Here is a 23,905-nt window from a genome sequence, read left to right on the forward strand (position 1 = left end):
ATGGCCAAGGTGGTCCCGCTACTAAAGCCTGGTAAACCAGCTGGCTTCAGAAAACTCCATAGCACTACCACCGCGCTAAATGCCAGTAGCACCCAGATAAATTGCGGTTTAAATCAAAACCCCCACCATAGAACAGTACTCGCAGCGCTAGACATATCAAAAGCTTTTGATACGGTCAACCATGGCTCGTTACTGCAAGACCTGGAAGGGTCTACCCTTCCCCCATGTCTTAAAAGGTGGACCGCAAATTATCTGGGTGGTCGACAGGCATTGGTGCAATTTAGAAACGAAACATCAAAACCAAGGAGATATAAACAAGGGGTGCCACAGGGTGGTGTCCTATCCCCACTTTTGTTTAATTTCTACATATCTAAGCTACCTTCACCACCGGAAGGAGTCACAATCGTTTCCTACGCCAATGACTGCACAATAATGGCCACAGGCCCAGGCCCACAGATCGATGAGCTATGCAATAAAATAAACGGCTACCTCCCTGATCTCTCCAGTTTTTTCGCCTCGCGAAACCTGGCATTATCACCGACTAAATCTTCCGCGACCTTATTTACAACATGGACGCCCCAAATGTCGACCATTTTGAACATCCACGTCGATGGCACTACGCTACCGACTGCCCTACACCCCAAAATCTTGGGTGTGACGTTTGATCAGGATCTACATTTTGGTGAGCACACAACCGCAATTGTTCCGAGAATTCAGAGCCGTAACAAAATCCTCAAATCCCTCGCTGGCAATACCTGGGGAAAAGATAAAGAAACGCTCATGACTACATACAAAGCAATTAGCCAGCCGATTACGTGCTACGTGTCACCCATATGGTCGCCAAGCCTAAAAATTACCCACTGGAAGAAACTACAGGCCTGCCAAAATACTGCTCTCAGAATTGCCACGGGCTGTCTTCTTATGTCCCCAGAACACCATCTGCATAATGAGGCGAGAATACTCCCCATCAGGGAGAGAAATGAGATGCTGACCAAACAGTTCCTGTTGAATACCCAGAAACCTGGGCATCCCAACAGGTATCTGATTGATGAACCAGCATCGCTTAGGGGCTTAAGGAGTCATCTCCGTAAGAACTTTGAGGAAATACGGCACCTGAGAACCCAGCCGTATGAAGCGAAAAAACACAAGCAGGTCCTTGGTGAACTCCACAAACAGGCGTCGGACCTTTATGCCGGGAATTGTCCGGTGAATCCAGTACTCAAAGAAAAGTATCCAAAACTCGCGAAAGAGGAATGCATACTCCCCAGGGAAACGCGTGTCACTCTTGCTCAACTTCGTTCTGGATACTGTAGCAGGTTAAACTCTTACCTATCCAGAATCAACCCCGACATACAAAATGTATGCCCCGCTTGCAATGTGTCCCCACATGACACCAACCATCTCTTTAATTGTAATGTGGAACCAACGCCTCTAACACCCCTTTCCCTATGGTCCACCCCTGTTGAAACAGCAAGTTTCCTTGGACTCCTGTTAGAGGATATTGATGACAATTTGTGATCGGTCGCGGCTGTTAGGTGGGGCGAAGCACTGCTACAACAGCAACAACAACCCCGCTTAGAAAGTTTTTCTTCTAATTGAAAAACCTTATTTCTAAAATGTTGATGTTGCTTTGCCCGGGGTGTGATCCCAAGGCATACGGTGTGGTAGGCGGAGCACGCTACCATTACACCATGGTGGCCGCCGACTTAAACTATCAGCAATTCAAGGTAGTGCAGATTTTTAGTTATAACCCGTTATTACCATTTCAAACTGCGTCGTTATTATTGTGCACACAACTTTTATGCTGCATAATTTTTGCAACAAGAACTATGCTGCTGAATTCAGTTCTAAATATCCCTTTTTGTTGGTTTTGCTTACTTACATTCGTAACTAAATACCGTTTTACTGTAGTTTTAATTTATTTCCTGCGGCAAGCTTAAGTTTCAGTTTTTTATGTAAAACAATTTTGGGTTTGCGGTGTCTGCAGGTGAACTCGTTTTTTACTTTTTTTATTAAAAAAATAATAATTTTATTAAATTGGTAATGTATAAATCATAAATAAAATATTGGCCTTAACAGTTATAAAATTAAAACTTGAAATATTTTTTGAATAATTTTTTTTTAAATTAATATATATCGATTCGGGCTGTTTTTTGGTTTTTTGTGATTATGTTTTGACAGAAGAAACGTTTTTTATTTCCAACTTTTAACTATGGACGCCGTGGTCAAGGCGTGTCTTTTGATACCTTTTCCGATTTTTCGAACATATAAAAGCTGTCGACCTTTGTCGTAAGTCAATACCCTATCCCTGTTGCGGGATAACAGACGTCATTGGGCACACCAAGAGAGGTCAATTCTTTCTTCACCAGCCCCACCCAACTTCCACTAAGTCTTCCTCAATACTCGAGCTTCGCATCTTCACTTAAACTGCTCATAGACGGGATGTGTTTGCAACGTGTTCGCGATTGAACGTAAACTAATCTATTTAAGATATTTTTAGCCTCATACAATTAATTAAAAAAAAAAAAAATTAACAATCTTGTAGTTATAAATAAAATAATTTTTCTATGTCTCTTATCTTGCAGGGTGGCGAGGTCATCCAAGAGAGCATCACCTCAAATGTCAGCGAAGACATAATAACTTTAGAATTTCAAAAAACCGATGGTACACTAATAACACAAGTCATCGACTTCCGGAATGTAAGTGCATATTCGAAATTCGTTGAAGTATAAATATTTCAAACCTTAAACTGACACGAAGATCGCCTTACATAGGCTGAGAGCACCAAGAAGATCTTAGTAATACCGGTATTAGGCAGAGGCTAATTGATATCCCATGGCAGGTTATGACAACTTAAAGGTTAAGATTAAGGTTATGGCATTTTTTTCTTGAGTATATTTTAAAATAAATATCACCAAAAATACATCACTGCCAAAAACAAATAGCGGCTGCAGTACATTCACAAGCCAAACCCTTTTGTTATCAAGTCATTCAGTCACAGGAAGCTGGTCAATATTCAACCGACTGGTATCGCGGTTCAGCTTTCTTAGTTATTCTAAACTTTTTCGACGACCTCTCAGCCCAGATTAGGCAATCTATGAATCTACACTTAACATTATATGTTATACTAAATTGCACAATAATTACTTATCCACTTACAAATCCCTTTTACGTTTTGTTTCTTTCTCACCAATAACAGGAAGTCAAAATCGTTAAAGCGCTCGTACTGGGCGAAGAAGAACGTGGCCAAAGTCAATATCAGGTCATGTGCTTTGCGACAAAATTCAATAAAGGGGATTTCATTTCATCGGACGCCATGGCTAAATTGCGTCAAAAGAATCCTAGCACAATACGCACGCCAGAAGAGGATAAAGGTCGGGAGACATTTACGATGACATCGTGGGTTCATCTAAATCGCTCGTTGCCAATAACACGACATCTACAAACATTATGCGCTGAAGCGGCTGATGCGACATATGTGCGTGATGTCGATCTGAAAGCGTGGGCTGAATTGCCAGGTGAGTGTTGTTTGGTAGAAATGTCTTGTTGTTTTTATTTTACTTTATACATTCAATTTCATACTTTTATAATTGTTTTTTTTTTTTTTTTCGCTAAGAGAATTTGATCTTCGAATAGAACTTTATTGCACAAGCAGAGTAACAGTTTCTCTTTCTATTTGGTTTCTACTTCTTGTGCGAGTGCCTTGCGCCGGGGTTCAAGGGTTCATAAGCGCAATACAAAGTTTTATAGCGCCAGAGCTTCCGCAACCAAATTTTCAACCTCACATGCACGCGGGGAATCCTGTTGCAAACGTGAATGTTATTTAGCCGGCGAGGCTCTGGCGTCCCCAATTTCATCTGTGAACTAATGGGTGGGGGCAGGGGGCTGCCTTATGACATAGAGAGTTAGATCTGGTCTTGTTAATCGTTCCCGAGATGGTCGGTGCCTTGCTACCGGAACGTACCGGATCTATATCCGGCAAAGGACCATCAACATCGATAACACTCCCCGAAACCTGCGGAAACTGTCTATCGTTAATACAACGACAACAACAAGTGCATTGTGCCAATTCCGTGTGCCTTGTGTATATTTTTCATGGGTGTAGTTAAACTAGTTCGGGTTCGAACGAAATATGAACTATACCACCATATTTCCCTGCCTCTTTTTCCATCTATTGCTTCGGTTCAGGGAACAGACGAGGTATCTGACATTGAAAGGCCACTTGGCCTCAAAGTATAAACAATGTTGGTGTTCTTGACTTCAGCATCTACTGTGTTACTGTCTTTAAATAGAAAGAAAGCTACTCTTGGGCGTTATTTATACGTATTTGTCATTTTTCGGGTCTTTGTCAGCGTAAACTTAAGTCCGACTCTAAAGAAAAGAATATTGCAAAGATGACGCCTTCTTTTACATACTCAATATAAGTAGTAGTTAGTATGAGTTAAAAACTCAATTGCTCATTCGGAGACCTCGAAGGGTTAAACTCTCTGCGTCAGTGTAAAACTTAAGTTCTTCCACAAGAATCGATAAATCTGCTAAATCTAATACAAACTCCTTTCATCACGCCTCACTAATTAAATTTTTTTATTTTTTATTTCCAGGCTCCTCCATATCTAGTCTCGAGGCGGCCACTGAGAAATTTCCCGATACACTTTTCTCACGTTGTAATGAGGTAAGTGGTTTATGGGCACCCTGTCTTTGTACGCTCGAAACTTGTATTGGTTGGTATCCTTGTGGTCTTAAATATTGTAAAGCTAAAAATGGTGTCGATTCATCGGCGGCCTTACCCAATTATCGTTGTGGTATTAGAACGTGTCGCAAATGTAGTCAGTTCACCTATTACGTGAGACAGAAACAACAATGCCTTTGGGATGAATGACGAGGACTGCATATGAGCTTTGATGATAGCAACTACTATTGCAATCATAAAATTTGCTCAATAAATAAATGGCCATCAACGACGACGACGAGAATAAGTGGGCCAAACAATAATAGTAAGCGTTATTCTGCGCCATCAGCTCGAACGCAACGGCGTTGGTACGCGAATAAGAATATATTTTGTGGTAATAATAAACTCTGTGTTTCATACAACAACAACATAGTCAATCGAGACTTTGCCGCCACAACTTTGGCAATTAATTACGAACAAATATTTATGCTACAATTGCCAATGCTCTTTATGGTAACGACGTCGTCATCATCATCATCGTCATCGGTTGCGGTGTCGGATGCGAAAGCGCCCACCGTAATCAATTATTAAAGCTGTACAAAATCAAGTAAATTTTTGAGCGCATCTACTTATTTTAATTGTATGGCTTATGTCAGTGGTGCACAGGATCGTCAGGTCCTTCATTTAAGGTAGGCGTAACTTCTTTCTTTCACCATGTGCTGTGCGCCGTGAAAGAACGTGAAACGTAGAATTCGTCTGATGTTTGTTACTTCAAATACAAACGTGAACTCATTCACTGCGCTCACTCGACTTGAAGATAAATGCCGAACAGTTTTCCGAGGTTGTGCAAAGCTCTTGAAAGCGTGTATGCTTTAGTGTGCATCACTGGCTTAGGTCAATGTATATACATATATATATATATTATTTATCTTAATTGTAGATAGGTATACCTACAAAGTTTGTAGATAAAGTTAGATGATATGTATGATGCTTAAAACAAAATCTTAGCCCTTAAGTGGTATCAAAGCTTTTTCCAAAATTTACAAATTAATTTCATAGTTTAGCATTTACATAAGTATTTCCCTGAAACATCTACTGGTTTGAAAATTGAAATTTCAATCTACTTAATTTTTCTTACAAGCTATTTTAAACATTTTTTTCCCATACACACATAAGTTGAATATTTGCGTTCTTATCTTGATCTTGGATTTTATAAAAAAATTATAAATTTAACAAAAATGCGCTCACTGAGCCGAAATTGAGTTGTGCCTCCAAACCTAAACTCGTAAGGCAATACGAAAAATCGTTTAAAAATAAATCGATCTCTTATAAATGTTCCGCGCCTACTGAGTGGATTGTTACCCGCCTCTAAACCCTTTTTTGGCGGATTTTAAATACGCTATACTGCAATTTATTTAAAAATCCCAATCTCAGAATTTGTTTCATATACTATAAACTTTGTCCTGAATTTCTTACATTACAAATTCATGTTTGGAAGAAAAAGGAAATACTCCTGCCTATATTTTCATATATATATATATATATATTTTAATATTTGCAAAATATAACATATTTGTGTTATGGAGCAGAAATGTTCCGAATTTCCAATTTCTGCCACTCACTAAGTAGCATTTATTTCTTGTATATCTCTTCTACCCTCTACGGCGATTTTCGTTCTGTTGTATATTCATCATTATTCTCTAATATGGTTTTATTAGCAAATATTTGAAACCTGCATATATTACAGAATAAATACAATTGGTCTGTGTCTGTATCAATATTTGTGTCGCGATTGCCATCATCATATTGTAAATATATTTTTTATTGAAATAGTAGATACCTTTAAATATTCTTCACCCATAAACAATCTGTATAACACGCTTTCTGAAGTAATATGTGGTTAATGTTAAAACACGCCACCTGTTGTTTTTCAAATGTCGTAGGGTAGAATTATATTATTTTCTCTATCATCGCGTATATATAGAGCCACTTAGAGCTACAAAATTTGTTTTCATTACAATTTGTTTTAGGTGTAGGATGATGTAATCTGGTTTAGTCTTCTTCAACAGCAGTATGAGGTTAATGCTAATATTTTTCACTTTAATGTGATGTGATATCAATGCCTAGATCAAATTCAAATGCTTTAAAACACGTATAAATAAAGCCATTTAGAGCCACGAATTTGTTGTTTCAACAATAGTTGGAATTGTAGAGCGGGACGCAACTGAGCGGTTATAACGTTGTGTGTGACTGACATGTTGCAACTTCTATAGTAGTAGTATAGTTGTAATTTTGCTTTTGCACTTTTATATGTTTGCGGGCGCCATTTTGATCTTATCGGGTACCAATTAAGTACGTTAAATCTTGTATATAGAATTAATGTGTACTTCTATTGAAATTTCGTATTACTGTCTTTACACATGTATATTCACAACGGATGGCAACGCCGGCAGTGTTTGCCAAACATTGAACTTAATGTCAATGTGCGAATAAAAAAAAAAAAAAAAAAATCATGCTGATGAGATGAACATGAATCATCAAGTCGTCATATCCTTTTTTTTTTAATCAAAGGGTTAGTATCCTTCATGTTTGCTATATTGAATTCATTTTGGTTCGTAAATATGCATATATTACAAAAGGACAATTTAACTTATTTTAAAAGATTTGAAAGTTAATCCACCAATTCAGATTCAATAGTTTTTTAATCCTTTTATTCCATTCCTGGTTTTCTATAAACATTTAAAGAACCAATGCATATATGATGCTCGCGAGATAGCACTTGTTGTGTGTCATTAAACAGTAAAATTTCTTTTAACTGCCTTTATATGGTGTTTATTTTCTTAGAAAACTAATATTGTTTGTTTATATGTCGATTCACTCATTAGTGAAGAAGGTCAACTATTTGAACCTCCTTATAAATGAGTAGTAAACATATTATTTCCCATAGTAACATAAAAAGCTAACAAATGAACCAAATTCATTATCTGTCTAAGCAGCAACACGACTAATTAAGTCATCATGCAGTATACAACTAATCATAAGAATGGTTCGATTAAATATTTGCTGAAGTCATTCATTTGATTACCAAATGTGCTAAATGCAAAGTGTGCTGCTTTATCTTTTTACTTGCTCTATGCTTTACTTTTTTACACAAACTTTCAAAATCTGCATATATTACAAAAGGATCTATGTAACGAATTTCATATTTGTAGATCAACCGTTTTTGTAACGATTCTTGTAACGACCTAATACCATCTTTTCTTTATTTTAAAATTTTTCCACTGCAACAAATCCAATTCGTTTTTTTCCAATCCTCCATTCTTTTTTTTTCAGTCCTGGAAAAAATATCTATCTCTCGCACAAAATTCTTTCTTTTTTTTTTTACTGCGACTGCGCAGTGGAACGGCGCCGTAATATCGCGTGATTTAACTGTCATTGCCATGGCGGAACCACACCAGGTGGTAGCCGCGGTGACAATACTGCGGCCATCATTACGAGTTCGATATATTTCGTGTTGACGAACCGATGGACTAATGTCAAAATCGTACTGCGCTGAAAGGTAAGGTGTCAATTCGCATGAAACTATGAGTCAGCTGTCCCCTTGTATGTTTACGCCATGGTGGTGGTAGTCATCGGGAATTTTCCCACATCATTGGATTAATCAGCGATGCCACCTTTTTCCATATCCTCGCCCTTAGGGCGTTCGCACGTCGACTCTCTCAAGTAGACCGTAACAGCAGACCATAACCGCAGACCGTAACATACTATGTACTTTAGCTACCTTCGTACACGCTTAATATACTGAAAGCGATTTCGCTGATAATTCTCTTCTCAAGGGATCACAACTGTCACAATTTCCCACTAACATATGTATTGTTGTAAACGACATAAAAGTATTTCAAGTTTACCATACATCTTTAAAACTAAATATATTCGCATTCTTGATACACTGGAGACATGGTGGAAAGTTGGGTCAATTTCATTCTACAAGCTGTGCAAATTTTAGCATAGATTGGTAGGAACACATATTTTTTCCTTAGACTTTCTGATATTTTTCTCAAGGTCCGACCAGATGCTGAATGGTTACTTATATTTAAAGGGCTGCAGCACCGAGACTTGAAGACACTCTTATTCATTATAAATCGCGTAAATTAAAACACCGGTAAAATGCGAAACAATATTATCATAAAGAACTATTTTGCACACGCTGATTAGTATAAAAATGTATTTGTCTGTACACTAAGATTTTTTCAAATCTACTGTGGGTTTTCTCCAAGATAAAGCAGTATTTAAAGGGCTTTTATCATATATACATAAAAAACTATGCAGGTAGTTGCAAACTACTCACGCACGACCATTATTGAACAATCTATTCCTAAAGGCACGCGTAATGCAGGCAATACAGGCGTAAGCAGGTTTATTTTCCAAGGAACTTTAATCACTGGAAAGCCCACACAAAAAAACAAGCTACAAACTGCTGAGGCCTAAGCATGAATGCGCAAGAAACGTTAAAGCGGTATGCTTAATTTAAAATAAATACAATATACAAAGATTAAAAATGGCTTTGAGCTTATTTATCTACTGATGTGGATGATAAATTGTAGTAGTTTAAAGTTATTGTCGATACTGACAGACAATAATTTTCTGTTCTTTTTGCTTTTGTGTCGCTTCGCCTTAAGTTCTTTTTGATATTTATCTTAGAGTTGAGGAGCAAATTTTCATAAAATTTGGTTCTCATTGTGGCATATGTCCACATCTCCTGTGCATCCAATACGCTCGGCAGAATCTGCTTTAAGTCTTACACTTTGCTGTGCACGAAAAAGCCGGGTGACATCGTCGTGCACACTTGTACGTAAAGGGCATTTTCAAAGTGATATACGACGACATAGTTCGTCTTTAAAAATTGTTGCACTTGAAATTGTTCTACAGAGATTACCCGATGTGGTACGCCATCTTTGCTACCCCATGGGCTGGCTAATGCCTTGGAGGGCGCCTACTCCATATTGTGGCCATATCCTTCTTTAAATTTCTTTGTGAGGCGGTCTTATCCGCCAAACGCGCATTTACAAAAACTTTCAATTAAATTTTTATCAAAAAGATTTTATTTTATTAAAGTGAAAAATGCCAAGCACGTCCGTTGTGCAACTCGTCAGAATTTATAATGGTGCGATATAGAAAATGTCGATTGTCAATAGTGCCATCATCATTTTCTATATTTCACCTCACATAAATACATCGTATTCTTTCTCATGTGCTGTATCACAGCAGCTGATTACATATGAACCTACATTCTTTTATTCTTTCTAGCAAGATGCACTATTCACGATGCATTGTGAGCAACGATGTTGCTAGATGGTTTATAAAAAGATGATTTGGGGAATTGTACCCTTACACTCTGTTCTCCTATATATCTTGCAGTTCCTGTAATAATTTCATCGCAGACTCGTACATCTTCGTTATATGTCGTTTGATTTAAACATTTGCTCGAAAAGTATTCAACTTTTGAGGTAAATAGTATTAATATTTGTTTTCGGCGAATTTCGTATAATCTTTTCAACGTCACACATTGATGAATCATAAACGATTCATACATTGCCATTTTTTATTAGCATCTTTAGCCTTCATGGGAATGTTTATTTAAATACTTTAATCGGTCTTAGGTTATAATTTAAAACCTCCTTGACTGAAAAATATGAAAGTAAATGTAATTGCTACGCCAAATTTGGTATTCACACCCCAAGCCTTGTTAATTACGCCCCACCATTATTTCTAATACAAAATCTAATAAGAAAATAATGAATAAACAAACAAACAACCAATTTAATAATAATTGAATTACAAAACAAGTGTGCTTGACTGCATTTCTGAAACTTCTAAAATTTTTAAATCGCTGGCTTCACGATTTCAGCTGCATATCCACAACTTATATTGAATCCTTAAAAGAATGGATGAAAAGGAAAGCGCGTTTACTACCAGGGTTTTGTTCGCTTATTGTTTAACTTCAAACTGGATAAATGTCTCAAAATAAAACACACTAAATACTTTGGCAACGGAATAAATTGAAAGTCTTTCATTGCTTTATATTGACTAAGATTTATTTCAAGATAAGAAATTTTACTAAGAACCCATGTACTATCTCTTTGTTTAATTTAAAGCTTGATTTAATATACCAATTTTTCTTTGACGTATTTTCGTTTTTATGGGGGCAACTTCATTATCATAATTATTTCATTGTACTTGCCAAAAAGTTCGTAATTTTATTTAAATGTTATATGCTGCTTGTTAATATTTTCTAGATTTTCCAAAGTTTTTAAATGTATATACTTTTTAAAGGATCTATGAGAGTATCAACATTGTCTGCACACATATCCTTAAACTAAAACCTGGAGGATAGTAATATTGACATACACTTAAAATATAAGTTTGCTAATGCAGAAACTGTTATTAAGAGAAGTAATGTTATATTCAGCTGATTATTTTCCATCCCTAATCTGTGTGGAATTTATTATTAATGTTGTTGTATTAACAATTACTAATTATAAAGTTATACGACGCAAAATACCAACCTTTAAAACTTTTACGTGTCACAACAACATCAAACAACAACGAAACGCGTCCTCACTGCACAAAAGCTCTTCGGTAACTAAAATGCGGGTGGACTGCGGCTCCTACCTATGTAATTAATTCTTAGTCACGGGTTCATTAAATTATGTTTTTTGAATATGAGGCATCTATTCTGGTTTTACCCTATAGATAGTGTAAAAAGGAAATAAACAAAATAAGATTTTTAATATAAATATCAATTTTTATTTAAAACTAGCTGTACCCGGCGCGCGTTGCGTTTAAGAAAAATAATTTTAACTCTTTCAGCGGCAAATATTCAAGAAAAATTCTACCCCCTTGTGTAGCAGAGAACTTTTTTTTTTTTTAATTAAATGTTTTTATTTTAATAAAAAATGATCAAAACTTAAAATGAATTCACAAAAAATTCTTAGATGATTTATATTTTTGTTAAAAATAATATTTTATAGTGGTTCAATTTATAGACCATGACCACTTGAACTACTTTTATGATAATCTTTTATTCTTTGATAAACACAACGGTACATTACATGTTGCGCAAATCCAATCTGTTCTTATTTGTTTTTTCATTGTGCTGCACAATGCACATCTGCGTGTACTGCGTTGTGGTGATGGGCAGCTTGGGCTGTTCTTATAATTTCAGAAACGAATGGTATGAATTTTTTTATTGAGGCTACTGGTATTTGTGTAGATATGCTCTGCCGTTTCATGTTTCGGTGTACAATTGTTTCTGCCAACAACCCTTCAATTATTTGAAGCCGGAAGATTTTGTGTTCGACTGATGACTCCAATGCCAATTGATACAATATATATGAATTTACCACACAAACATCTAAGAAATAAAAAAAAAATGCGATGCCACCATTTTCGACTTTTCCGGTCACATTTGTATGATGATATTCTTTGATCAAACTTGTCAACAAAATTCATATTTCTGTTGTAGTCGTCGACTATTTGAGGAGCTGAAATATAAGACAATGCTCCATCTTTATTCCTTCTTTGCAAGAAAACTGTTTGTTCTGCATTATGATAATTTGATAATAAATGAACACATCTTTTGTCCTTCCATTTGATGGCGCATAGGTCTTTGTTACTGTACCAGTCATGTTCTCCGCGTTTGAGTTTCTTGTCGCTTTTGAACTTTGGCAAAAACTTACGACTTATATTGACAGTACCACAAGCATATATTTGATTTTTTTCCAGGTCTGCATCAAGGGTACACTGGTAAAAAAATTATCAAAGAAGCAAATATGATTTTTTCCCACAAGTTCAGCAGCAAGGTTTTTAACAATTTTCTCTCCAAGATTTGTGGTTATTACTCCATCATCTGTTTTACCAGTATATATATCGAAATTTCCAACAGTACCCATTTTTATCTGCTAAAATCCATAATTTATAGCCCCTTTTGATAGGTTTTTTTGGCATATATTGCTTCAGAGTACTTCGCCCTTTAAATTTGATCATTGATTCATCGACAGCAATTTCCATTGATGGATTCAAGCATTTTTTAAAATTTTCAGCTAAGGCAGTCAAAAGGGGACGAATTCTATAAAGTTTATCAAACGATACGTCTCCTCTTTTTGGCATTATTGAATTAATGTTGATATGAAAATTTGATAGTAAAAACCCGAACCGCTTCAAACTCATACTTCGTGGAATAAAAGTATCTTGTAAAATTGGGTTACTTGACCAGTAATCCTTATAGGATGGATATTTTTTGATTCCCATTAGTAAATTTATTGCCAGAAATGCACGCATTTCTTTAGCATCAGTAGCAATGTAATTTCTACCACTTGATATACGTTGTTGCTCGCAGTAAAGATGTGTTTGGAATACCAAGTGATCTACAATGTCTTCTGTCAAGAACAGATTAAAAAATTCAAAGGTGTTTTGTCTGCAACTGACCGAACATGGTCAGTCAAACCTGTGTCACTGGTAAACTGTGAAGCTGGAGAAGTTTTTGTAAGTTTATCCCACTTAGGTGAACCTACGATCGCATTTTCACAATTATTATCTCTATTCAAATATAATAATGTGGAAAGTGGCATGTCGTCATCAGCATCAAATTCATCATATACGATATTAGGTGAATATGGAAAATCTTCAATTTCGCTTCCATTTGATTCAGAATCGCTGGGAATTTCTGCACATTCAACATTGAGATCATTCATGTCTTCCAGAAGTTGACATATTTCTGCATCGTTTAGGTGTTTATGTGGCTGATTCATATTTCTTTTACAAATAATAAGCAAAATAATTTCCAATGAAAAAAATACCTTACGTCGTGATGGTTCAATATAAGTACCACAACAAAATACACTACCAGCAATAACTATGTTGTAATATTATTTCCAAAACATGAAAATACAAACCTTAGCAATATATCTGTCCAAAAACATAAATTTTAATAATTATTTTATAAAAAACTATTTTTTCTTAATTTTTTTCAATAACCATCCACTGCGTTGCACAAAAGTTGCTTTACTGACCATAAAATATACATAAACTACGCAATTTGCACAAAACGACACTATTTCTGCGAAGATTATTGCTTTATTGTCCCGTTATCAAGTGCGGTTCAATTTTTAAACCTTTGAGACTTAAGTGATAACGTAAAAAATATGTGGTACGAAAAATGTACCACCGTCGCGGAAAATATGTAAAATTATGGTACAAAAATTAAACCATTGCCGCCGAAAGAGTTAAAGAAAAACCAGTACACAAATACTTAATTCATTCTAAACCATTTTATTGATTTTGCTTATTTCTAAAAAATTAAAAGTTTAGTTTCAATTCGATGTTTATTGAAGTGCTGTGGGATACACAATATTTTTTGTTTTTCCATCTGGTGCGTAGACTAATAAATCAAAGGGTTTTCCGACACGTGAGCAAGCCACATAGAGCTGTCCATGTGAGAAGCATGGATTCTCCAGATTTAATCCACACATTTGTAAGGATTGTCCTTGTGCTTTGTTAATAGTCATTGCGAAAGCGAGTCGCACCGGGAACTGTACACGTTTGAATTCGAATGGCATATCTGTCGGGATTAACATTCATGTGCTCAATCCAAGCATTACTTATTGGTGTTAAGTCGGATTTAACCAAGCATAATCCAGGATTAGTTTTCGTTCGTTTGCTTTTAAATCCATAACATTGGCTTTTAAATGAAATCGGTCCTCGCAAAGCGTAAGGAGATAGTACGTTCGCACTAGCGGCGAACAAAGCTAGGTCGGGGTCAACCCTGATGCCATCATAATGTTTGAAACCAAACACCGAAAGGGAGTCTCTTCCTTTAAATTCCATTGAAACCATTTCAATGGCGGATATTCGTTGCAGTCAAAATTGTTGCCTCGATAACATTGTTCATCATTTTCTTGACTGAGAGTCTGGTGCCGTTGCAAAGTCGTTGTGGATTTATGTTTCTATATATATATATATATTATATATATATTTCTATTTAAGTTCGTTTTGATCTTTTTTTCTACCTGCGTGATCTCCGTCATAAGTTATTGGTCAAGATGGTTGATTTTAGAGTTGAAGAGCAAATTTTCATAAAATTTGGTTCTCATTGTGGTATATGTCCACATCTCCTGTGCATCACATACGCTCGGCAGAATCTGCTTTAAGTCTTACACTTTGCTGTGCACGAAAAACCTTGGTGACATCTTCAGTGCCAACTTGTACGTAAAGGGCATTTTCAATGTGATATTCCACAAAATACTTAGCTCGTTGTTATGGATACGCATTTACTATGGGAGCAGTAAGGAAGGCGGTCGGCATGATGTGGTGGTGCACAATGGCTAGTCATTGTCGGCTGGGGCGGGTCCTTGCCAACCTTACTGTTCCTGCGCCATAAACAGAAAAAAGTTCCTATCATGCCTATTCAAAACTCAACTGTCAAAAAGCGCAGAGACCGACTCAAAACGCTTATAATTCAAAATAAAACAACATCCGGCCGAACCGGATGTCACGGACAGACCGTTAACATTCAAAAATTTAAATTCAGAAAAAAAATAATAATCGCAAAAAAAAAGAAATAGACGCAAAAAAAATTACCGAACCGGACATGGCCGGTTACTAACGCTGAAACTTAAAAGAAAAAAAAAAACCTGAAAAAGAAAAGGAAAATAACAAAAAGGGCCGAATATACATAGGGGGCGCCGCGGGTGTCGTTGCGACGCCCGTTGCATTACCCACCCTCAAATCCATGGCCACCGACGCACCTAAATTTTCGGTGGCCCCTTGCATACGAACTCCGCGTGCCAATCAGGACAAGAATGAATTAAAAACAAACAAATCACTAAACGCCACTATAAATTTGTAATCCTCGTTCCGCGTGCCAACCAGTAAAAGGAAGCATTAAAAGCACACAAATTGCTAAGCCACTATAGATCTGTAATCCTCAGTTGATCCGCGTGCCAACCAGGAAAAAAAAAGATTCAAAGCACACCAATCGCTAAGCCACTATAAATTGTTAATTCTCGTCTGACTTACTCCGCTCCCAACCAGGAAAAAGGAAAGAAAGAAAGATTTTTCGATCTGCGGAAACTCGTGGTTTTTTTCTTTTGCTAGTGATCGCAGAATTTTTCTTTCTTTGTTTCGATACTTTTGTATCGCAACTTTCGCCCCATCACCAGTCACTAGGTGTGTTCGCACGAAAACGCTCCCAAGTGGACCGTAACCGTAGGCCATAACAGCAGACCGTAACATCGTCTTTAAAAATTGTTGCACTTGAAATTGTTCTACAGAGACTATTTCTCTGTTCTCCTATATATCTTGCAGTTCCTGTAATAATTTCATCGCGGCTCGTACATCGTCGTTATATGTCGTTTGCTTTAAACATTTGCCCTAAAAATATTCAACTTTTGAAGTAAATAGTATTAATATTTGTTTTCGGCGAATTTCGTATAATCTTTTCAACGTCACACATTGATGACTCATAAACGATTCATACATTGTCATTTTTTATTAGCATCTTTAGCCTTCATGGGTATGTTTATTTAAATACTTTAATCGGTCTTAGGTTATAATTTTAAACCTCCTTGACTGAAAAATATGAAAGTAAATGTAATTGCTACGCCAAATTTGGTATTCACACCCCAAGCCTTGTTAATTGCGCCCCACCATCATTTCTAATACAAAATCTAATAAAAAGATAATGAATAAACAAACAAACAAACAATTTAATAATAATTGAATTACAAAACAAGTGTGCTTGACTGCATTTCTTAAACTTCTAAAATTTTTAAATCGCTGGTTTCACGATTTCAGCTGCATATCCACAACTTATATTGAATCCTTAAAAGAATGGATGAAAAGGAAAGCGCGTTTACTACCAGGGTTTTGTTCGCTTATTGTTTAACTTCAAACTGGACAAATGACTCAAAATAAAACACACTAAATACTTTGGCAACGGAATAAATTGAAAGTCTTTCATTGCTTTATATTGACTAAGATTTATTTCAAGATAAGAAATTTTACTAAGAACCCATGTACTATCTCTTTGTTTAATTTAAAGCTTGATTTAATATACCAATTTTTCTTTAACGTATTTTCGTTTTTATGGGGGCAACTTCATTATCATAATCATTTCATTGTACTTGCCAAAAAGTTCGTAATTTTATTTAAATGTTATATGCTGCTTGTTAATATTTTCTAGATTTTCCAAAGTTTTTAAATGTATATACTTTTTAAAGGATCTATGAGAATTCCAACATTGTCTGCACACATAACCTTAAACTAAAACCTGGAGGATAGTAATATTGACATGTACTTAGAATATAAGTTTGCTAATGCAGAAATTGTTATTACGAGAAGTAATGTTATATTCAGCTGATTATTTTCCATCCCTAACCGGGGTGGAATTTATTACTAATGTTGTTGTTGTATTAACAATTACTAATTATAAAGTTATACGACGCAAAATACCAACCTTTACAACTTTTTCACAACAACGTCAAACGACAACGAAACGCGTCCTCACTGCACAAAAGCCCTTCTGTAACTAAAATGCGTTCATTAAATTATGTTTTTTGAATATGGGGCATCTATCTATCCCCTTGGGGCATCTATTCCGGTTTTACCCTATAGATAGTGTAAAAAGAAAATAAACAAATTGAGAGATTTTTAATATTAACATCAATTTTTATTTAAAATATATTCATTATATAAAAAATGTTTAAGGGGATTTTATTTTAAATTTCACTTGGTTACCCCTTACCGCTGCCGGGGGGTGGTAATGTAAATGATTTAAAGAAGAAAAACGAAGCAGAACGATGGTCTTCGATTGAGAATGATTTTATTCTGTCTTATTTAATAATATACAAGAGTTTATATACAAAATCTTAAACTATGTTTCTAATCCAATTACATATGTATGTGTGTAAGTTATGCAGGTCCTTATGGTCCCTGCTTTCCTTCAATAAATAACACAACACAACACTTTACTTTAACACTTTATTTAAAATAACTTTAAATATTTAGCGACTAATTAGTTGACCGTGCAACTTCTCTGATTAAACTGAATTGCCCTCGAAAGGCAATGATGCCTCCTTAAATACCTGTCCTAATGCCATTCTGCTGCTGCTGTTATCATATGTAAAAACGGTCGCACATTCAGTTGTTGTTGCTAGCGCATGTGATGCTATGATAAGTGCAAGTTGCTAGGTAAGTGCAAGCAGCGACGTCGCGCGATCAGTTTTAACGCTTCTCTTTATGCCTGCCTACGACCATCACGTTGCTATGGTAAGCAAGCGCAAGCAGTGACATTGTGCAATGCGTTGCTGGGCTGGATATTAAACCTGCCGTTGCTATGATAGAACCACGCGCGATTACTTGTTCTATCGTTGGGTTGCATACCAAGCCCGTGCATATGATGTTGCTATGCTGTGATCGTATGCAGTGGGTTGTTATGCTGTTGGCTTGCACATGATGTTACTATGGTAGCGTCATGTATTGCTTTTGTGCGATTAGTTGCGCTGTTGTTGGGCAAGCTCTGTTAGGCAAGCGATGGGCATTTAAGTTGGATTGTTGTTAGGCAAGCGATGATCATTTGTTGGTTTGTTTTGCTCTGCATCAATTGACCTTGCCATTTGACTTGGTTGCTAACTAGTTGTTTGAGGCTACGTAGAGAAGCTAGGCATATTGTTGACTTAGCAGAGATGTGCAATAGGCATCATAACTTAACTCCTCCCCCTCTTAAATTCGGAGCGTCCCTCCCTCAATATATTGAGCTGATTTTCTAATATGTGGAGTGGTCGTTTATCTGCATATAATTGGTCTAACTTAGAAATAATGGCTTTAAAGTTTAGCGGAGTGTTAAAAGCGCTAAGATTTTCGTTAGCTGCCGACGTTATTTTGTTACGCAAAATACCCATGGCAATATAATATGGCTCCGAGCCCTCGGTATAATAGTTTATCGCGAACCTAACTGCTTCCCTCCATGCTGGATATTCAGATATTTTACCCCTAAATTCTGGTAGAGACTTAATCAAATTAAGATCCGTATGGCTACTTTGCGTACCTGCAACAATAGTTATGGGACTGAAAACTTCTACTCTTTTAGGTATAATACTCTGAAAATCACGTCTTAGCTCTGCTAATTGTTCCCTAAAGTTCTCTTCAACCACTTCTACTGTCGACGCCAGTAAACTAGCCACTGCATTTCTATCCATTTTTTTATTAAAATTTTTTGTAGAAACACTATAAATTTTTTATAATAATGATAATTGGAATATAGATATTTATTAATGCAATTCTTAAAACTAATAATTTTTTATACGTACATATATATCGAAGTAACGAGGGTCCTGTTGATTGGTGAAGTATTTCGTCCTGCGATTTACAGATGCCACTTCCAAATTTTTTTTTAATTTAGAGGGTGCCTTTAGTTTTTAAATCAACGTCTTTTTTTAGAAAAATGTCTGTTTGAAGATGTTCATCACAATTTAATAATTATTGTTTTAGCGTATTGTATTTGTATTCAGTGTTTTTTTTGTACCTTTCTTTTATTTAAATAATTCAGAATTTACCGTCAAAACGAAATTTTTTCACAACTATTTAATTTTCCTCTTCTCTAGAATATTGTTGGTTGCTTTTCTGCCACTTTTTATATGCTTTTTTTACACTGTCTATTTTCCTAATAGCCTTTAAATTAATATGCTTGTTCTTATATTTTTAAGGATAGGTATTTATTTCGAAGTTGTTTCACTAATTTTTATTTGAATTTACTGTTTGTTTTCACTTATCCTTTTTCAAGGATTTTTAATTTAGATAGCGTTTTTCAAACATTGGTTTATTTTATAAGGATGATTTTATTTTCCTTTTTCTGAACACTTTTTTTTTTTTAAATAGCTTTTAAGTTAATATATTTTAACTATTCAGTAATTTTTCTTTGACTTTACTTTTTTTCACACTTCCTTGAAGGACATTCACTTCATTTAAAGTTTTTCCGAACACTGGTTTATTTTAATGGTCACTGTTTTTATGTCGTTATTTGATAAGGATAAATATTTAAGAAAAATTTTTTTGAATAAAACAAGTATTTTCCTTTAGTTTTTATCCTTATTTACAGGATATAGCTTTTTAAAAACACTTATGTCTTGCACTGTCTTGTTTTTAATTATAACCCTTATTTAAAGGATATATCAATTTTTTTTTAAAGCACTCGCACTGTTTTTTATTTTATTTGATTTTAATTTTTTTTTTTTTATTGTAATCCTTCTTTAAAGGATATGTGTATTTTTTATACTCTTGGGTTTGCACTATAGTTGGGCGCCAGTTATGCAGGTCCTTATGGTCCCTGCTTTCCTTCAATAAATAACACAACACAACACTTTACTTTAACACTTTATTTAAAATAACTTTAAATATTTAGCGACTAATTAGTTGACCGTGCAACTTCTCTGATTAAACTGAATTGCCATCGAAAGGCAATGATGCCTCCTTAAATACCTTTCCTAATGCCATTCTGCTGCTGCTGTTATCATATGTAAAAACGGTCGCACATTCAGTTGTTGTTGCTAGCGCATGTGATGCTATGATAAGTGCAAGTTGCTAGGTAAGTGCAAGCAGCGACGTCGCGCGATCAGTTTTAACGCTTCTCTTTATGCCTGCCTACGACCATCACGTTGCTATGGTAAGCAAGCGCAAGCAGTGACATTGTGCAGTGCGTTGCTGGGCTGGATATTAAACCTGCCGTTGCTATGATAGAACCACGCGCGATTACTTGTTCTATCGTTGGGTTGCATACCAAGCCCGTGCATATGATGTTGCTATGCTGTGATCGTATGCAGTGGGTTATTATGCTGTTGGCTTGCGCATGATGTTACTATGGTAGCGTCATGTATTGCTTTTGTGCGATTAGTTGCGCTGTTGTTGGGCAAGCTCTGTTAGGCAAGCGATGGGCATTTGAGTTGGATTGTTGTTAGGCAAGCGATGATCATTTGTTGGTTTGTTTTGCTCTGCATCAATTGACCTTGCCATTTGACTTGGTTGCTAACTAGTTGTTTGAGGCTACGTAGAGAAGCTAGGCATATTGTTGACTTAGCAGAGATGTGCAATAGGCATCATAACTTAACTTGTATATTACTGTTTGCCTTATAAGATATTTCTTAATATAGACAATCAGTAGGTCTTTATTTAGTTACTTTGTGTGCATTTCAAGTACTTTCAAGCAGACATATATTTTAAACTAATTGTGTGTGATAAGAAATGTCACACAGAAAAATGTGAAAACATTTGTGATTTTTATGTGCATTGCATTGTGATGGAATATATGAATGTACAAAATAAATTTGTACAATTAATAACCAGATCTTCAATATTGTGACCCAAAGCTTTAGCTGTTGCAATAATAAAATGAATTGCGAGTGGGGTTGACATATTGCCAGCATCCATGCAAGCAAGCATTCTATCATCTATGAAGCTTTTTTTACCACGTTTTTTTTCAGCTCGTTGGTGTTTGATACGATCATCAACTGCTCTACAAATTTTTCAGACTCACATTCACTTTCTTCACGTACATCATAGTCTACACTCAACTCTAAAAAAAATTAGTTGAAAGAGAAACTTACATGTTATTTGTTTCAGCAGAATTAACTAAATACCTTGAGTGCTTTCTAATCTTTGATACTTTGCTCTGCGTCGATTTTCTTCTTCTAACCTTTGCGCCTTCCGTTTTTCTTTATTTGCGAGACATTGATCTATAGAAATCATGCTCCCAACACGACCTGGCTCTCTTTGTTTAATTAAAAAGTCTCGGTCCTCAGGAATAGCTATCATTTCTAAAGCATCAGCATGTGCAATATCGAATAAATTGTTCAAATTATCATTGAAATCATTTTCCTTTTTACGAGAACTAGGAAACGAAGATGTACAAAATTTCTGTACTGTTCTCCACTCATATAATTTCACCAATTTATCGTCACATGTTTTTTTGTTTAACGTTGAAACACGTGCTCTTTCCCAAAAAGGCAATATTTCCTTCGAAGCCAATTTAGCACTTTCCTTAATTGTTTTCTTTTCACACCGCACATAGTAAAAAAAACATTTCAGCACTTGTAGTTTTGACGGTAACTTGCTTCCAAGTATATTTTTTTCACATTTTCCTATCAAATATACGTTTGTGTCAGCAGATCTAAGTGTAACAAAATTATTTACAGCCATCAAGATATTGCAGTATAACTTTTACTATTTGTAATTATTTTAATAAAGACCCTTTCTTAACCACAGTCAATTTCGCAATGACAAAATATTAAAAGCTCTATTTGCACGTCTCAGTCTGTCTAATTATCAACATTGGCGTATGTGAACCGTAATGTATGAATTTACCGTTAGGCGGGCCACTGACTACATTATCTGCGCAAATTCGAGTAATTTGTTGTTGTGAACTCAGTGAACGCAATTCCACTCAATTCCAACAACAGTCTTGTGCAGATAATTTGTGTAGTCAGTGGCCCGCCTTAGTTCAATGGAATTTTTACTAATTTACTCTTTTCTAATATTTATAAATTTTCTTATCATTATTGGACATATAGAAAAAATTACTGTGCAAAATATTGAGGAAAAATGAGGTCATTACATTCTATATATAATAAATAAACAGATAACAGTAAAAAAACCAAGTGTTTTTCTATATTTTGACCTCATTATGGCACAGGTTGGCACACTCTGATCGAGTTAAAAATTTACCACATGAATTATTACATCGAATCGCATATTTGACCAATCCCCGTACTCAAAATTCCAAAAAAAAAAATCTCATATAAGCTGCGCCAGGTCTAATGTACATATGTTTGTTGTAAATATCAGTTTATGTGTCAATATTATTTCTCAAAATTATCTATGGATTGTATTACTAATATTTGTTCACATGTGTATGTACATACATACATACATGCATGTTCAATTTTTATTTGAACAAAAAATATACAGTTAATGGGTTAGGTATTTGATTATAATTTAAAAAAATGGAGCTGGTCGCCAATTATATTGATAAATTCTAGATGTAAAAGCTTCACTTTTAGGGAAGATATCATTATTTGATATAATAATTGTTGTATTTCCAAATTACAAAATTAATTAATGTTTATTCTGCATATTTTTCTCAGCATTTAATAGTTCAAAATCAAGGCTAATGTGATAATTCGAATCACTGCCAAGTATATTTGTATACAGTTGCATTCATTCTCCACATTTCCTCCCCTTTTAAAATCGAACGTAGTCATCAAATTTCTTTGTTAGTCCTCTATTTTCCCGAACTGGATAACGATGTTGACCTTGAGCTGGTGAAATGTTTGGAAATTAAAAGAAGTTGCGACTTCGATGTGCAAACATTAAATCTCTGTTTATTCAATAAATTCTTTGTCTTATATAGTAATTTACTTAACCTATACATTCATAAATATCTTAATACTAATAACTAAAAATATGTACATTGAAAATGGGGTATGAGTACATGTATGTTTGTATACAGTCTTTGTATACATGTAGTTTAGTATGCCTGACTCTATACATGTAGTTTTGTATATGTTATTTAGCAACGTCGGCAGATCAATGTGAGTACTTTGGTTAAGGCTATGCATACACGTAAGTTTGTAAGTTTGTACGCCTGCACAGTGGCCAATTTGGCTTCGCTAGCGGCATTTTATTCATAGCTTCCAAAGTAAAGAAGTTATCTTCAAAATTTTTTTTTTCCCAATTCAGAAAAAAATCAAACAATTTTTGGAAAAAAAATAAAATTTTTTTTTTTGTTAATTTTTAATTTAAATTTTTTTTTTTAATTTTTTATTTTTTTTAAATTTTTTAATTTGTTTTTAATTCAATAAACATTTTCCACCATATTTTCATATATAAAATAAGAAAAAAATTGTCAACTCAAAGAGAAACCATATTATAAAAGAAATATTAATCAGATTCTTCAGTATCAGATTCAGAGAAATCATCTTCAAAATGATGCATTATAAGCAAGCTTTTAACTTCCTTATCGAAACTAATATTTCTGGAATAGGAAATTGATGAGCCGTTGGACAATGAAGATATTAACGGATCGGAAGAAACAAAAAGAGCGTTAATTATATCTTCCATTGTATTTTTTCTGCAATTTTTTCTGGTATTATTTTCACGGATGTTCCGATAATCTTTATTTCTGGCTTC

The 23,905-nt window shown here is 35.1% G+C and overlaps 1 protein-coding gene across 5 annotated transcripts in view; it reads left to right on the plus strand.

Moving 5' to 3' along the window:
- oaf (out at first) overlaps window positions 1-23,905 on the plus strand; it is a 196,145-nt gene that overhangs the window by 48,979 nt on the left and 123,261 nt on the right. For 3 of the 5 annotated variants that reach the window (XR_010949883.1, XR_010949884.1, XM_067768143.1), the window contains exons 2-4: window positions 2,586-2,699; window positions 3,200-3,518; window positions 4,602-4,672. Coding sequence is in view for 2 of the 5 variants with exons in the window: in XM_067768143.1 (XP_067624244.1) it covers window positions 2,586-2,699; window positions 3,200-3,518; window positions 4,602-4,672 (504 nt within the window). In the remaining 3 variants the exon portion in view is untranslated. Of the gene's footprint in view, window positions 1-2,585; window positions 2,700-3,199; window positions 3,519-4,601; window positions 16,560-23,905 lie in introns of those variants that run through there. The other 2 variants (XR_010949882.1, XM_067768142.1) reach the window with 2 other exon arrangements.

This window comes from Eurosta solidaginis, chromosome 2, assembly GCF_040869045.1.
Source record: "Eurosta solidaginis isolate ZX-2024a chromosome 2, ASM4086904v1, whole genome shotgun sequence".
Taxonomy (NCBI): domain Eukaryota; kingdom Metazoa; phylum Arthropoda; class Insecta; order Diptera; family Tephritidae; genus Eurosta; species Eurosta solidaginis.